Here is an 18,490-nt window from a genome sequence, read left to right as displayed (position 1 = left end):
TGCTGATGTGGCATGGATACCCTTGAGAACAGATGCTGGAACCAGGTGGGTGCTGTTCGGTGATGTGTGGGCTCCGCAGCCTGTGAAACTAGCCCTGTCCAGGTGCAAGGCCGAGTCTGAATGCAGAGGGCAGCGTACTTTTCATTGACTTGAGAGGTGGTAGGTGCACGTGGGTCAGTATCCTCAGGATGTTCCTGCTGTATGTGCTTATGCTGCAAGGCCCCGTATTTGAGTACCCTGGAATGATGGTCTGCAATGTCTATTGGCTGTTAGTCTTTATTTTGCAGGGTCAGACGCTCCGAGTTTTAAAAGCGCTGACGGATCAGGGAGGGTGTGCCTGACTAAATACATACCTTGTGCCTGAGGCTAGGATCCTGTTTCTCATATTTATTTAATGTCTTCAAGGTGTCTTAAAGATAAGCAGCACCCAGCTGTCTAATGTGAAAGGATAAAGAGGGCTGCTGTGGAGTTGTGCGTAAGGGTAGTGGGAAGAACACTTAGATGTAATCCTTTTTCATCGAATACTTGTCTGTAGGATTTGCTATCTAGTATCATTTATGTTTTGCATCATAAATGATACTGTGTCTTTCAGGCATGTTATCATGCTGGTGGGCTTGATCTCTGGAACATCTGACTGTGGTAGATCCGAGAGATACTACTGATCTGGCTTTCCTAAAGTGACTCATTGAGAACTCTCTTTTAGGTTTTATGCTTTTTTTTTTAATGACTCGATTACCATTCTGCTTGATTAACATCTCCGTGTTTGTCTATAATTTTGCCAGCCTTGAGGAGTCCAGTGCAGAAATGTTTGATCGTAAACAGAAGTAATTTTCTTCTGCCAAATCTAGGTCAGAGGCCAAAAGAACTTGTTAACTAGAATAAATGGTGCAGAGTAACAACTGTACAGTAAAGTGAGGGACTAACTCACAGGACTCGACAGTTGACATCCCCACCCCCAAACAGATCTGTCTTGGTTGTCACGAATATGTGTTTTCACATTAAGCTTTGCCCATTATGTCTTATGGTTAAACTATATGTTTAAAAATTAAAGGCATTAGGAACTTCTGAAACAATTAAGGTTTAGAAGGGTTATTAGATCATCTACACTCACAGTGCCACGTAATCAAAGCTAATTATATTTAACCAGTGACTGGTATTTTGTCTACAGCATACGTAGGCAGGTTTTTTGAACACCCCCTCACAGCACCTCCCCCTGCCCCAGTTGTTGGCTTTTTTAACTCCATTCTGAACTGAACACTTCAGACAGTATCATGGATTCCAGTGTTCAGTGTTTTATATCACTGCTGTAAATTTGTACCTAACTTGAAGTCTCTGGACCTGCCACGCCACCCAGTTGTTCTTTGTATTGTTTTGTCTGGGCCAGTGTCTTTTTCAGTAACTCTTCTTTCCTCCCTATAAACTTGATGTTCATTATCAAGTTAGGTTTTGACCCTTTTGGTGTGTTAATTAGTCACAATTTCTATTGCTTTCCTGGCCCATGCTTGCTCTGGGAGTGAAGTAGTTCTTGCAGTGTAGGTTTAATTAAGTCTTTCCACCATCATCTCCAACAATATTCTCTTTTTAAAGTAGACATCCTGACTCAGAATGCCTTTTGTTCGTAACAATGACATGTAAAACCTGTCCTTTTATTGTTTATAACACACCACTTGTCATCATAGCACATTGGTAGCTGATGTTTAATGGGTATGGGTCTTCTCTTCTGTAGCCTTCAATCCCTGTTGTAGTGAAGTTTTTCATTTGGATATGTTAAGTTTTGCTCGGATGTACCTAAGATACAAAGTATGATGTTTAATGGGTATGGGTCTTCTGTTCTGTAGCCTTCAATCCTTGTTGTAGTGAAGTTTTTCATTTGGGTATGTTAAGTCTTGCTCGGTTGTACCTAAGATACAAAGTGGCCTTCACTAATTAGTGTAATAATGCAAACAGGATAATGCTACAGATGTAGAAGTGTCAATGAGTGGCAACTTCCACCAGTGAGTTGGAAGTAAATGGAGAATATTGAGTAATAGGAGACCTAGCCCAGTTCCTCTGGAAGCTCAGTAAAAGACTTCCCTGTCTTAGGCTGCTTTGTCACGTACAACCGTAGTTTGAGCTATCATTAGCCAGTCTTTAATCAAGTTGTAGTGGGTTGTGGCATGAAATCAGATGTCTTACAGAAGTCTGTGTATTCATGTATGTATATTGCTATTGTAAAACACCTAATTAGCTTAATAAGTCTTATCACCTAATTTTAAATTAATGTAGAGCTGGGAAGGAACACTGTGAGAACTACTACAGTATCCTAACCTGAGCAAGGCTCAAGTGTATGTGATCTGTTCTTGGCAGTTATTTTCAGCCTGTCCTTTAAACTTCCATAGTAGAAGATTCTAGAACCTGCTTTGTATCCAGGCCACTTCTTTTATTTAACTATCCTTTTATAGCTAGAACTTCCCAGTTTGAGTTGTTTCTACAGCTGGTCCTGTCTATTTGCTTATTGACTCTACTAGCAGCTCATTACTGACAGAGGGTTCAGTTTTCCTGTGGCATTTAATGATATATCATGTCAACCAAGGCCTTCATCCAAGAGTGAAATGTCTGTGAATGTGTGGAAGGAGGAGGGAAGGAGAATTTGAGTAGTTTCACAAATGAGCATGCAGAGAAGGGAATGCCAGTTTGGATTAAAAGAAGAGAATGGCTGCAAAAACGACATGGAAAAGGTGCTGTAAAAAGGGCAAGAGAATCTGAATTCAAGTCAAGGAAGCTGCTGCTTGGTTTTCAGCCCATACTCAGCCAAGTCCCATTGGAGGAAGTGTTGGAAACCAGTGGCTCAGAGTTTGCAGACAGCACTTTCCAGAACTGGAGTCTTTAACTTGGGTTTTGACAGATAAGCAGGCACTGCAATATTTGAACTGTTGGTGTGTTTTAAATCTAAATGAGAGCCTGTGTGTTCTTGCCAGTCTTTGCTGGATGGCCAAGAATAGAACTGGTGTGGAGATCCCTCCTGCAGGATGAGGCCCCAGCACACTCCCAGGACTCCACAAGCAAGTTCTTACTGTCTCCTCTGTGTGCACCTGTTTGCTGCGTAAATGGAACATTAGTCTTCAGGACGGTCAGATCAATACCTTTCCTCCTGAATTATTTGAAGGGGAAGGTGTTAAATGTCAGCATAAATCAAGATGGTTCTGGGCATTCCAGCTGGATGATCCTAACATACCCTTTTGACTATTTTTTTCAGAACACCCAACATAGATGCTGAAAACAGGGAAAAGTTCACTTCTTTGTTAATACCAAACTAAGAGATGAATTTGGGTCTTAATACAACTCTGAGCTTTTGCTTTTGAACCGTTTTAGTAACTTTGCTTTGTTGCTAAACTTTAGGCCACCATTACATTATTCAAGGTGGCATTAGTATCTCCATAAAAATCACTTAATTGGGCAGAAGACTCTGTAGGTTTATTTCTTTATGGTCAGTGTTGTAGATGAAGTTTGTTGTTGCTGGACCCATAGCTTGGTTAACACAGTGCACGTGTGAACTTGTATCGTGTCCCCAGACTTACAGTGCAGTAACAAGACTTTTCCCCTTGTCATCAGTACCATACTGGAGACAATTGCACCTAATTATTTTTTTTCCTAGAAACTAGTTCTTGCCCAGCAGGCATAACTGCTTTCTGCAAGTTTTGCTTGGGCATTTTTATGTCTATTCAGGCCTTCTACCACATTGGACATCTTTGTGCTTTTCTGTGCTTTATAGAATTGTGGAGTCAAAAGCATAGGGTTGGAAAAGACTTCATGTCATCTTGCTCTTCATCCTTTTGTCCCAGGGCAAAAGCAGCTTTATCTGTCATACTTCATGGATATCATCTTAACCTGTTCTTTAAGACTGATAGTAGAGACTACTGCAGTGGAAGTTATCAACTCCCAGGAGTCTGTGAAGAATCAGTTTTACTGAGCAAGGGGGAAGTGTTTGCATCATAAGCCACACTGGACTGAAAAACCTCTGGCAGTAGATTAAGCTACTCTGACTTCCTGTGAAGATGATGTGTGTGAACAGCCCCTTCATCTGGCTGAGCTGGGAGGGCAGAAGCCCTTGGCGGAGGGATGGTAAAAAATATACTGGGGAAGTGAGAAAGCATCTGGAAGACTTGCTTTCCATCATCTGCATGTGCTTTCCTCATACTTTCTCTGTCTAGAATGGTTGTCATTTTGTCTTAAGGAACAAAATAGTAATGCTGTCAATTTAGCAACTTAAAGGACAACAAAAATGTCGTTCTGCATAACTCACAAGGAAGTATTTCTGGTATTTGGGTTAAAAATATTCTGAAGGCAGCGCTTAAGTAGAAGTCAGCTGAAATTTCACAGGAAACCTCAAATCTATCTCACGCTTTATCCTCACTCTTTCATTTTCAGAGTTCTCAGATTTTCTAATGTGTTTGTTTTGAGCATTTAGTCCAAGATTTGTACTAGGAAAGGATCTTCTCTGATTGCCTCTGGGATTAGCAGCCTGATCAGGGGCCTGAACAAATGTAGATGTTCTTCAAAAACTGTGTAAAACTTTAGAGGTGAGATCACACAGTATCCTTGGTATTTGTGGGACTATTTGATTGGCTTAAGTATTTTATTTGGGTAACCTATGAAGTACTTCTAGGAAACTGCCTAATTGTATGTATTAAACACTACTTCAACATTGAATATTTGACTTTTCTAAAGCAGAACAACTGTAAAACTTGGTGTCAACACATGGGGAAAATAAACAGTAAAAATTGGTTTAATAACTAGAAAAGTGATTCGGTGAATGACTTAATGTGTTTGATTTGTAATAATTGATGTCATTACAGTGTATAAACAGTCTTATGAGAAAACAGTTGTTTATAGGTACTCTTTAGTGTAGTGAAAAAAAGGCATAATAAGGCCCAATGGCTGGAAGCTGTAATAAGAATTGTGCTTGTTTTGTAAAATTAAATAGCTGTGGGACAGCGTCACCAACCAGAAATTGACTTCTGGCTCCTGTTGGTTCATTGGTGATATTTGTAGTCATCCTGTTTTCTTAGAATGTTCTTGATTGACCTTGGCAAGGTGTTGAGAAACTTAGAGCTACCAACAGTTTAAAGCCGCCAATTTTGGAAACTAATGGTCTAGACTGTTGATTGGTGTATTATTTTTTCTTTTTACTTAAGTATTTGGGGTTTTTTTCTCTTTGAGCTTGTTGTTGATTCATCATGCAAAACAAGATACTTCAGGCTCTGCTTATGACATACGGTGGCAGAAGTCATCCTTGTAGGTTGGAAAATTAGTTCCAGTTCAGGAAACTCACCTTGCTCAAGATGACAGAAGCAAGATATTTGAGGGTTAAGTCTCTTCTGTGACGTTACGGTGTTAAAACATGCCACTAATTGTTTGCTTGGGAATACAGTCACTCAGTGTATTATGTAAACTGTCCAAGAAGGCTAGTATAACCCTGAAACTTCATCTCAAGCCCTTGATTATATCAGCTAGGTGATTCTAATCAGTCTCTTTCTACCCTGATACTTGTCAGGAGTAGGAAGAAGCACCATTCTGGAACTGAGGTGAAGCATATATCCTGAAGATACTGGTGCTTTCTTGGTCAGAGTAGAAGTCCTGTAAGTTTGCTTTGTCTCACACTGATGTGTGAAGTATCAGCCTTTTGGAACCCTTCTACCAACTGCTAAGATGATTTGTATGGTAACCACTAAACCAGACAGTGTTCTTCCTCTTGCTAATGATTTTTTTTTTGTTATTGATGTGCCAAGTGGCTGTCATCCTAGTCCTTGTCACTTAATTAGCCAATGCTTTTATAGGGCATAGGCTGTGGTGAGAAGTAATAATAAACAGGCCTTAGTCCAGCAGATCATTAATACAGGAATAAAATACCCCATCTGCGCTATTCGTTATGGGTTGTACAGTCAGGGCAAAGCACTTGCTTCATCCCCACTTGTATTTATCATTAAAAGTCAGAATTACCTGTCTGACTTGCAGGGCACTCTTACATTTAGCAGAATTGAGAATGCTTTGAAATACTAAGTAGAATGGAGAACTAGTTCGCTTTCATCTGTATCACATTTGTTATATAAATTGTTGGAGTGAGTCCAGAAGAGGCCGCGAAGATGCTCAGTGGACTGGAGCCCCTCTGCCATGGGGACAGGCTGAGAGAGTTGGGCTTGTTCAGCCTGGAGAAGAGAAGGCTCCGGGGAGACCTTATAGCACCTTCCAGTGCCTGAAGGGGCTACAAAGAAGCTGGGGGGGACTTTTTCCAAGGGCCTGTAGTGACAGGACAAGGGGGAATGGGTTTAAATTGGAAGTGGGGAGGGTTAGATTGGATATCAGGAAGAAATTCTTCCTGGAGAGGGTGGTGAGGCACTGGAACAGGTTGCCCAGAGAAGCTGTGGATGCCCCATCCCTGGAAGTGTTCAAGGCCAGGCTGGATGAGGCGTGGAGCAACCTGGTCTAGTGGAAGGTGTCCCTGCCCATGGCAGGGGGGGTGGAACTGGATGGTCTTTAAGGGCCCTTCCAACCCCAACCATTCTGTGATTCTATGAACAAAGTCGTGATTTTTATTTATTTGCTGGCTAGAAGTGTTAAGATACGCATGTGGTAATGACCTTATAACTTCAGAGGAGGAAACACTGGGAGTGACTCAGAAGCTGTCATCAGGGAGCAGATCAAACAAAAGCCTTGCCTTTTGTAGTGGTGTTGAAAAACTTTAAAAAAATTATTCTGAAAATGTTTCTTACACTCCTATTTGGCATCACTACAAGTAAAGTCTAAAACTACTGAGTGAGGCAAATTAAAAAAACGGGATAGAGTTTTGCTTACACTACGTTTCACTTTCTCTGGTTTGGTCAGCCAGCTTCTCTGCTGAAGAAAGAAATCTTTGGAAAATAAGGCAGAACTATAATTATACCCTGAAAGTGAAGGATTTTTTTCTTTAGTAAAAAGCCAGAACAAATATCACTGGAACTTGATGATAAAGGAATACTCAATCAAAAAAAGGGATGTGATTAATGTATAGTTGTCCATTTTGAAATGTGCTTATCTCCTGTTTGGAAACTTGGCCTCTTACAGCTCTTGTTGAGCAGCTGATACGTTGAATGTCCGAGGTAAGTCTTTGTTGTCCTCACAACTAGAGAATGCTCTCAAGTTCTGTCAAGAATAAGAAAGGCACTCCGGTGCTGTAACAGGTGGGACCTGGCAATAAGAGAACCCCCTGGTTGGATTTTATTTAGTACAGTGACTTCTATAGTTCAGAGTCCTTGGGGCCTTTGATTTTCTTCAGCGAGAAAAGTTGTGCCAATCTGAGTATCATCGTGCAGTTTCCCAGGGGCAGATCAGGTGGCAAGATTGCCTTGGCACAGAAGTGTTTGTGTGCTTTTTGTCTTGTTTTCCATAATAATTTCTCAAGCACGGTTAGATGATGTGTTTAGTTTTCTGTTCTGGCCAGAGATGTGCTGGGTCGGCAGCTCTGGGACTTTCTGTGTTTTGCCAGCTGACCAACACACACATTTATGTAAGCTCATTCATAGCTGATACTGAGAGACAGGTGCTGATTTACTGTTCTTCAAATAACTGCGCTGGCATACGTCCAGCATTAACCGGACTGCGCCTAGAGAACAAGAGCACATCACTTCAGGTCGTTGTGACACCTCTCTGAACACTCACCGACTGGTTTTGGGAGGGCGGCAGAGTTACATAGGTTTGCGACGGATTTCACTGCCTGTGCCTGGAGAATGTGCGTGTGATGGTAATACACGTGCATGTGTCACTGCCTAGTGTGAAATCTGAAAATGAAAAGTGTAAAATTTGATGGCAGTCACAGAAAAAGTGTGGTGTTTACAGTCTCAGATCCATAGGGAATGCTTCTTCATAGCCCCTTAATAGCCATTGGTAGTGATTAGAGAAAGGAATTCCAAAACCTGCATGATAGGGCTTCTGTTAGTCTTTGCTGCTCCAGCTGTTGGGAATTCTGTATGCAACTCAGCCAAAACATCCTGTTCCCAGTAGCTGCTGAGGCCATATCCAGATTAGAGGGACTCCCTTCTCCTGTTGGTGTGAGCTTCCCAGGCCTGGGAGTTGCCATGGCTGCTGGCCCGATCTCGCTGGGCTTGTCATGGCCTGAGCGTGCGGCGGGGCCCTCTGCACTGGGCAGCAGCCGCAGGCACAGCTCTGCACCCGTGGGGCCTTTTGTGTGATGGGCTTGGTGGATTAGGGGTTGAGGAGAGGCCAGAGCTATGGAACATCCGCTGGAGTAACCGATACTGAGACAGCGTTGCTTTGTTAACTAATCCGTAGCTGACAATGTGTCTAACCCTGAGTCAGTAATGACTCTCTAACTTTCCCATCAGCTGCCCTGCAATTAAATCCTGCAAGTCCAATTCTTGTGCTTCATAGCCTTTAACTGACTGTGAAGAGGCACATAAGAAATTGCATGGTATATTTAATTAGCTGTTTTTTTGCTAGGAGGATTCTTCAGAAGAGCAGTTCCATGAAGTCTTACATAAAAAGAAACTATTTAGAACTTTTGTTTTTGGCTGTAGCCTGAAACTTATTAAACATAGCAATTTATAAAACAGTAAGTATCATCAAGTAAGGAAAATGTGGGTCCTTTACACTCCCTGTTCTTGTATTTGTGGTTGTGGTGAAGTCCTTGTACTGCAACTATGGTTATAGTAGCAATAGTTGTATGCCAGTGGGCTCAGTTCTGAAATGTGAGACTGACTTCATTGCTTGTGCATGCTAAGGAAGATTTATAAAGGAAAGGTAAGGAAGTTATTTCTTCCCAAAATAAAACTTCCTCTCAAGGTTCCCATACAGACTTTGAAAATGAACCCACCAAATGCGTTTCATGAGTAACGATGATGACATCATTGGTACAGGGAGGGTGGGCTGCGGGCTCAGTACCACACTGTTAATGCACTGTAAAAGACTGAAGGTGCAATTATATATCAAGAAAACTCAGCCTGAAGTGTGGGGTGGTTTTGCTTCAAAAACATCTACAGAGTATGTAAACAACATCACTTTTCATACAGGGTAAACCCATAGTAACAGGAGAAATATTTAACCAAAAGTATTACAAATTGAATAGGAAAATAAGGACGCAGATGCAGTGTGTCCTTATGTATTATCTTTGGGCGTTGTGGTTGTCATTTGTAGATGTCAAACTTCCAGTTTCCATGGCAGGTAGGTAGCAGCATCACTTTCATTTTATAGCTGCAGTTAAAGAGGGAATGAAAGTAAGTGAAGTAGCAAGCCCATGGCTGTTCAATGAGCTGATGATAGCTAACATTAAAAATGAAGAATAAGCTCCCTGTTCTGTACTTCAAACTCGGTATTTCTTTTCTTTCCCAGACTGCGGCATTAGGCTCAGGTATATAAAGTACATACTTGAGCTGTATACTGAGGTGGTGGTATAACAACTCGTCTGCGTTTCCTTGCCTGGTACTTAAGAGGTGGGTTCGTGTTCCTCCTTCATTGCAAAGGGAATTTTACATGGTTACATTCGGCTGAACTGGCTACAGAATCAGTTAGCTTCCCCACTGGGGCTGTGCCTGTTTGATCTCAAACTGTGGACCCATAGTCCTCTGGTTAATTTGTGCTTGCTCTCAAAATAAGACTGTAGTCTCTTTTTGTCTTTATGATTTCACTGAGATCCAGTTAGCAGCAGATTCCTATTAATAAATGGTTTGTTTAAAATAGATGAGTGCTATATTCTGGGCCCAGGTTCCACATTACAGTGGACAATGAAGGAAAAAAAAACCCAACAGAAATATTGAGGGGTTTTTGGCACACACAAATGGATTTACAAAGTATCAATGGTACTGCTATCTCACTAATTATAAATTCCATTTAGTTTGGCAAAAAAATCTGAGAATTTGTTTGTAGGTGTGGAATATGCTGTAGTAATCAAAATTCTTACTTTGCTGAAATGGTGATGTTGAAGTTACTGAAGTTATTGAAGTAGGGTCTTTGACCAATACCAAACCTTTGTGCTAAAGGCAAATGGTGAAGGCTCCAAGTTTTGCTGTGTATGTCTCGGTTTTAGTAACAGAAATTACAGGAGTCACAGTTACTGTCAGGCTTTTGAAAAGTTTTGGGCTCTGTTTTGTGCCTAGTCTCTGTACATCTTCAGAACCTGGGCTGAAGTTCTTGCAGCACACGCTGACTAGTTTTGTTTGGCCAAGGTTTGTTACACTTGGCAGGCTTCTCTCTTGCTACAAGAATTTAAGAGTGTAGTGGCATTATATACTACTACTCTGAAAACAACCACAACGCAGTCTGACTCCCTAGCGTCAACATAGCTACTTAATATTATCTGGACTGATGTATTTCTTTAAGCTTCTATTTGTCACAGCAGATTTGTCTAGTGACATGAGATTTTTGACTTTATTTGTATCACTGCTCTGAATATGTGTATGTGACTGTGGGTACACTTGAACATATAGAATAAAACATTTGAGATTCCAGTTTGATGAACAGCATGATCTGAGCTGATCAACAGGTTTGCCTTCTCAATTAAAGGGAGCTTTCCTCAATCAAACATGGAGTTATGCTATGTACCTTGCTTAGTGCTTACGGCCCAGAAAGGTAATGTCTTCATCACTTGTCATTGCAAAATAGTTGCAAATCATGTGTAGTCACTTAGACTGTTACAGGCAAGAGATTGATAGAAGGTGGCATAGATGAATAAAAAGTCATTTGGCCTTTGCTGTAGATGGCAGCAACATGAAGGCTGCAGGCTGAGTGTGGAAGAAACATTTGAATTGGGGAGCGTAAAGTTTGTGAGCCAGTATGAGTAAAAATACGTGCAGTGTTTTTGTGGATAATATGGTGAGCTCAGAAACAGGAAGCAAACTCAGGGAAGGTTGTATATTTGGACCAGATAGGGCTGTTTTTAAAATGGTATTTTGGACACATGGCAGGAAAGGTGAAGGTAGAAATGGTCAGATGGAGATTGAGGTGTGTGAAAGAATGAAGAAAGAATCAGTGTGGGTGATAAAGATAGACAACATGATTTTATGCTGTAGGCTGTATAAGATCTGTAAATGTAATTAAGTATTGAGGCTGGGTACCGGAAGAGGGAAAGGTAAGGAAAGGAAAGCAATTAAATGCAGTTTTGGAAGAGAACAGTGGCAAAATACTTCTAAATCATCGTTTTATAGTTGGAAAATGATGAAAATGCAGTGAAAAACTAGAGGCCAAACCGAAAGTTGTATTGGCAGATTTATAACATCAATATTAGGAAATGCTCTTTAGAGGCATATTCCAAGGACACCTGGAAAGGTACAGTTGATAGTAAAGGTCAAAAAGGCCTTGTGAAAGATGAAAGAGGACTAGATTTCAGCTATTGCTTAAAGGCTCCTCCCTCTTCAGCCCAAGCAAAAAGTGGAAGTAATATAAAGGTTTGGATTTTCAGAAAGCCCTGACATAGCTATATGCCAATTATTTACATGATGTCTAGGGTTTTTTATTATTAAATAATTTTGTAGCTAAGCAGCAAGCTGAAAATTAAAACCACTGATTTTTTGCAGGATATTGCTCATGTGAACTTGGTACAGCATTTATATAGTGACACGTTCTTTGGCATGCGAGCCCTGCTCAATCACTGTTGTGAGATTTCCTTCAAATATATTACTATTTCTGTACCTGGATCCATTATTTCCTCTACTTCTCACCTTTTAAAGGGAGGAGTAAGGTCCAGGGTCAGACTATGATTTGAAGACACACTGAGCAGGCAGTCCATGCAGCTAGCCGTAGCCAGGTTGAAGCGCTTACAAAGTACTGATCCTAGAAGAATCAGAGTGCCAAGGGGCAGTTTAACTGCAAGCCAGCAGTAAAACAGGGAGGCAATATCTGGTTACTGTGACCTCGGAGATGGAGACGCATAGGTAAGCAGCCTGAGGAGTCAGAGGCGCGTGCAAAGCAGCATGGGAAAGCAGCTGTAGGATTGTCAGAATATTTCTAAGCAGAGACACGATCATCCAGACATCGCTGAAAGGTTACTTGCTCTGATATGCAAGGAACCCTAATTAATAATAATGTCAACAGCTTTAAAAGCTTTACAGCAATCTGCTTGTTGCATCAGTGAAAGGTTTGAATTGCATGAGCGAATCCCTGTTTACGTTGAGCATACAGGCATACGCCTGAGGCAAACTGCCGTGTAAACAAATGTTAAATTGGATCAGCACTATTTCCAAAATGTTTACTCTTTTTCCTTCTGGAGCCATCAGGTAATTGAAACATCACTTCCATGCTTTCATTGCACAGAGGTACAATGAAAGGAGATGAAGGATTAAAACTGAACAGTTTGGGAGGGTTTTGACATGGGGTGTCAAAATAGACCCAAGTTTTGTCTAGGGCATGAGTGGTGGGTAAGTAGGCACAGAGAGTAGTGTAACTGATAGCTCCTATGTAGATGATCTGGAGCTTGTCTGAGACCTTAAAGATAGGAACTATCGGTTCCCTCTTGGCAGTCTGCTCTTGCCATAGAAATGCTCTTCAGAGGGGAGGACACAGTTAGCCTTATGTGTATTCCAAGTGATTAGCATTGTGTTCCATAATATACAAACTGGTATTTGATTTTATTCATTACTGGGTATTGTCCTCTTGAGAAGACCTCTCCCAGCTTCAGTTCTGCTTCTTCCTCCTTGCTTACAGGGTAGCTGGCAAGAGAGGAAGAGACCCTGTTTTCCCACCTCTCCTCTGGTTTGGTTAGGTAGTTTGCTGTTCTGTCGCATCCTCTGACATCAGAACAGTATACAAAAGTTCAAATGAAATTGCTGGTGTTACCTTACAGCGTAACACCCTTTAAGTGAAACAAAGCACAGTGCAGTGTTGGGTGCTATTTGGGCACCAGCCATATGGGCAGAATATGCTATATATGCTTAGAAATATGAGCTGCTTCCAAGCATGGGGAAAATGATTTTATAGAACAAATGAACGAAAACCCCCCAGGCCTCACCACTGAACCTTGTTTAGTCTGTCAAGACTGAAGATTCCAGAATATCCTTCTGAAATGGAGGATGAAAAATCTTGTCTTTGTGAAAGTGGCTCAGTTGCTCCTGGATGTGGAGTTAGTGTTGTGGACAGTCAGACTTTTGAGAAACAGTTGCTAACCACTTCTGCTTGTGTATGGGATGTCAAAATCCAGGAAGCATGCAGGACACTGTGTCCCAAAAACCTACCCACCCTCTTTTCTGAAGTTTCCCTAGCTCAAGAAGAGCAGTCAGAACAAGGAAAAGGCAGATGTTTTACCTTAGAGTTAGGGCAAAAGGACTTGAAATTTTGGCATGGAACAGAGTGAATTAGAGAAACGGGCAGGAAACAAAGAGGTAGCTAGCAGAGTTAATGAGAAGGCAAATACTGTTTAAGACCATGCTCCATCCATTTCCTGTTCACCTTCTACCTCTATTCATTCCCTGTTGGCAGACCTTGAAGCTTCTGTTTGTGGGAAGCTGATTTCTGGGTAAGTTCTGTTGAGAGCATCTCTCTGCCTGTAGCAGTTAAATTCTTTCAAGTTCTTTCCTATTCCCTGCAAACCCCAAATTACTCCACCACAACACCCAAGATTCCTAGCCCTCTTCCCATAGGAAGTGTGCTGATTTAGCTGCTGTCTATAGGTTCGAAGCTTTTAGATTGTCCTTTTTTCTTAATTTAAATTTGCATTGCTGGAACAAATCTTCTGTTCTTAAGTCTGTGAAAGCAGTTTTTAAATTTTTTATTCCTCAGCCAAAGCATTACTGCTAATAAAACGAATGTATGACTAAAATATAGGTTTTAAATTATCTGTCTCTGTGTGCGTGTGTGTATATACACACACACATACCTGTCCAACTTAGCTTGCTCATTCAAATTGGCTGGGTATTCAAAAGCTGCATAAAATTAATGAAAGCACACAGTAGACACAAGAAACCTGACAAGTAACAATAAACCTCATCAACTTAACATGCAGTCATCCCCCTTAAAACCAATAAGCTCGCCAAACAGGCAAGACTGGTCGTGTGCAGAAGGCTTCTAGATTATCTCGTTATAATACACTAAAGCTGTAGTTCGACCAGTTTTATTTTTAAAGCCAGTACTGCCACTGAAAAGGGGAGTCTCATGCTTATGAACGTGCTGTGGGTTTCTGCTCTCAGTGCTGGTTCCTACCTCTCCACCTCCTTTCTCTGATCCTTCTTGCACTGGGATTACTGGGTGACTGTGGGTGAGGCAGCTGGGGAGTTCATGGGCATGGGGGGTGGGAGGGAAGGAAGCAGGAGAAAAAGCATCTGTGGGCTATTTTTCTACTCGCTCAGTCCTTCGATGTTACTCACCACCTTTAACTGCGGTGTTTCCAGTGCTACCCTGTGCTTCAGAGTAGGAAGGGAAACGGGAATTGGGAAGCCTTAAGCCAGGCAGACATCTGAACTGTGATACCCTTTCCTCCCAGTACATCCCTGTGCTGAATTCATGGTGCTCTGTGTCTGGGTAAGAAAGTTTAGATTAAATATTCCCCTTGTTCTTGCAGATAGGGTATGCAAATAAAACTTGAAAATGGGTATAACTTGCTGCCTCAGACCTACCAGTGAGCCTCACCTCCAAAAAACATACCCGGCCTTCTTGCCTCTGCTTGTCGTGAGTTCAGCTGTTCTTTCTGTAACTCACATATCATAGGTAAAGAAGCCTTTTATTGGAAAAGGTGAGCAGAGTCTCATGGAATAAAAGGAGACAGACTGCTGTTGTTTAAAATATAGGTAGTTTGTAGGTACCTACATCAAATGTAGGTTTCTGTTTTAAATTAGAAAGCTGATGAGTCTTAAATTCTTGCATTGCAGACTTCTCTAAACTTTTCTCGTCTCCATAAACATGAATGAATTTGCCGTGGTGGTAGTTCAGTGCTTTAAGAAATGCACGTTTTCTGTTTCAGCAGCAGGTACTGATATAGGAATAAAATAATGGGAACACAATTTCTGGGAATACTACTGATAGGCAGGTGGGAATGCTCAAGTGCAAGAAAACTCTAAGGCTTGGCAAGTCTTGCATTATGGTGACAACTCCCATCTACGTAACATTGATCTGTTTGAGGACAAATAGACTAGTTTGAGAGTATCAAGCTAGAAATGGCCACAAACATATGTTTCTGATGAGGGCAGGTAGCTCTGAATGGTGTGCTGGTTCTGCACAGTTGCTAGAGAAATCCTTTGTCATGCTGGCACTCTGCAGCCACTCCTGAACCATCCTAGACTAGGTACTGTGTCTGGTAACCCTGCTGCTTTGCAGCTGGCTTGGTATGAATGCTTTCTGTCCGCTGAATATATAACCTGGTTTGTGGTCTTGGTTCCAACGTAAACATTGAGTACCTCCGAAATCTGCCCTGTAGCTGTAATCAGCAGGTCCTCTCATAACACATTCTGTGTAACAGTGATACCAGCCATTGGAGTAGGAAAAGAAGAGGGATACAGGTGGGATGAAGGTGAGTTCCCTAGGTCTTGTAGTAGGAAACTTTCGCTCTCTGGACAAATAAGTGGCTTCCTTCACTTGTACTAAGAAGCTGGTAATTTTATTTTTCAACTTTTCAAGCTTTCTGTCATCACCAGTTGCAAGAGAAGAGCAAAATACCATTTCACATTTGTATGGTGTGCTTATACAAAGTCATCTGTGTGATAGACTACAGAAATCAAGAGTACAGATGAAGTCGTTTGTCATGAAGGATCTCTGAAGTTGTACTACGGTGTTACTGGTCTTTTGGCCTTGCATTTCATAACCATACCGTTTTTTGCTTGTACCCTATAGGTAAGGCACAGAACTTCAGACCAGGTCATGGCTTTGAAGATGAACACACTGAACAGCAACAGAGCAAACATGCTGAAAGAGGTTCAACTTATGAATAGACTCTCACATCCAAACATCTTAAGGTATACTGGCTTTTTTTCTGAATCATGTAGAGATGGGTTTTCTTTAGTTGAGCTTTTCTATTTCAAGTTTTTAAAAATTTGTTTTTAAAAATTTGTTTTATTATAGTTACATCTGTTGTGAATGTGTTAGGATCAGATTCTAATTTAATGGAAGAAGGGGAGGAGGAAGAAGGGAGAAAGAAAAGGCTTGAGCAAATAAAAAATACTCATTATTTTTTATATTTGGGGTTTACCAGTAATGAGTAATATATGTCAGAGAAAAATAAGTTTTCACATTATAGATTTCTGATGAATCAGTTAAATGAAGTGAAGAGTGAAATTTAAGTTCATGAAGAGAATCCAAATTACTGCAAATTTAACACCATTCAAATAATCTGTGGTTACTAGTCTTGCAGATTAACCGTGCAAAGTGCCATAGCTTCCTCATATTTTTAGGTCTGTTCTCAGTTTTAGCATTTTTTTAATTGTAATATTGCAAGGTGGGGTAAGACAACTGAAGAAAAGAAGCTAGAGTTGAACTGTTCTGATTTATCTGCTCTTGAAAGGATAAAGGTAGTTCTTGTTTTGCAGTAGATTATTGGATGCAAATACATATTGAAACATTTTGGATCTCGTTATTCCTTGAATCTTTTCAGTCTTGGTTACTCTTTGATGTGACAAGCAATTAACATAATTAGCTGAAGCCGTAACATGGAGAATTTCAAAGGTGTGATGACAGTGCACCAAATAACTGGTTCTCCTAAACTGTTGTCACACAGCTGGGATCCATTTTGATAGTCTCGGGCAGTGTAGCTCTTTCTGAAAAGTTTGGGAGACAGTGAACTTTAACTTAATTTCCTATTCTTCACTGGACTGTTGAATAGTACAGACATACTACTGATTCCTAAAATACCTGTGTAACCAACGTTTCTGATCCTTGAAATCCTAGCTCAGTCTTCAACTGATGTGTAACAATTCTTGTTCGTTTCCTTCAGTATTTATGGGGAGACGTATCAGAAGCATTTGGGCTATCTGTAGGGAGTATTCCATTAATTCATGCCTATTTTCTATTCTTTTTTTCTTAAAAACCCAAAAACCTGTGAACTTAGAGTTTACTATGAGTAAAAATTCTTTATTGGTTTTATCACAGTGCATTTGTGTCATAGTAATTCGTCCCTAATTAGAATTCTTCATCTGTTTTCTCTGCTCCAAGGTGAGATGAGTTCCCAGCAACTCCCCTGGCTCTTGTGTGTGTGTTTGCTGTGGTTTTGTTTTGGATTTTCTTAAATGATGTCAGATACCTGGCTTTTTAGGCTGCAGGATCATTAATTGTTTCTTATATCTACCCACCACTTCCTTTCCCTCAGAATCCATAAATGAACCTGGGGACTGATACAGCTGCTTTTTGAGTAAGGTTTGTGGAAAGAGTAGCTTTGTAGGATTGGCATTGTCAGAACCATGAAGTCAGTATACTTTGTCTGTTTCTTTTATCAACTTTGGCTTGTAAATCTTTATTTTAGAAAACATCTAGCTTTATAACTCTGTTCAAAATCCAGTATTTAATTTGGTCTGGGGTGAGGGAAAGTAGGAAAGGGATGGTTTGACAGGCAAAAGTGTTGCAGCTTAACGTAAGCCTGCCTCCCCCTTGAATGGAGTTACACAGGTGTTGCTGAGAACAAAAGTTATTGTGCTCAGTTCTGAGTAATTGCTGAAAGTTAAATGTCTTACGATGTCTAAGAGATCATATCGATGATATACTGTCCTCCTCTAGCCTGAGAGCCTGTGAATAATTTGAAGTCTGGTGTTGCACAGATGGTCCTGAAGAAAGAACAATAACGTATTGATTTATGCATGAAGCAGAAAAGGAATTCCATTTGGTCTCCCAGTTATTAAACAGGATTGATGGAGAAATCTTTTTTTTCTCTGTGCTCAGCTAGGCAGTTAGGAGTAAATACATGAGAGACAAATGACTGAAGTACAAACGGTTTAATCTCTGCATAATTTCTTTTGAAGAATAAACTACACCACCTTTATAAATTGTTTGATTTGAGTCTTCTCTAAAGAGTTGGTTGTCCAGTAAATATTACTGCCTTTTTCTTATGTATTAGGTAAGTACCTTTGCTGCAGGCAGCAAGGGCATTCCTACAGAAAATGCAAATGAGGATGCTGTATTTAGTTTGTTTGTTAATTTACTGAATAATAATACACAGTAAAAACCTGTTATTTTTCTCTCTGTAGCAGATAACATGGTGGTGGTTTTGGTGTTAGTTATATGAAATTTTATTTGGGGTTTAAAAATCACTTAATGCAGTGTTTCCAGACCTCTTGGAGATGATTTTTGCCCTCTTTAAATGTTACCTGCCTGTGAGTCTATGTATACCTGTATATATACGCTCATGCATGCAAGCATCTGTATTTGTTTCAGAAACCTGTAAATCATTGGTGCTTCTATTAGTGTTGTAAAAATTAGTTTAGGCCCAATTTCCTGCTTTAGAAACACATTAAAAATAATATTTGATATTAATTTGCTTTCATAGTAAAGTGGTGACAGGTGAAAACATTGTGTTGGCCAGTAATAGCAGCTGGACCTCTCCTTGCTGAGAGGTCAG

At 40.6% G+C, this 18,490-nt stretch overlaps 1 protein-coding gene across 1 annotated transcript in view; it reads left to right on the top strand.

The window, feature by feature from the left end:
* Positions 1 to 18,490, top strand: part of TESK2 (testis-specific kinase 2) — a 72,639-nt gene that overhangs the window by 5,234 nt on the left and 48,915 nt on the right. The window contains exon 2 of the mRNA XM_010155216.1: positions 15,781 to 15,902. Within this exon, the coding sequence (XP_010153518.1) occupies positions 15,781 to 15,902 (122 nt within the window). The remainder of the gene's footprint in view (positions 1 to 15,780; positions 15,903 to 18,490) is intronic.

Source organism: Eurypyga helias, unplaced genomic scaffold (assembly GCF_000690775.1).
Source record: "Eurypyga helias isolate BGI_N326 unplaced genomic scaffold, ASM69077v1 scaffold5807, whole genome shotgun sequence".
In the NCBI taxonomy this organism is placed as follows: Eukaryota; Metazoa; Chordata; class Aves; order Eurypygiformes; family Eurypygidae; genus Eurypyga; species Eurypyga helias.
Note: the sequence above shows the minus strand (reverse complement) of the source record. Positions and strands in the feature narration are given on the sequence as shown.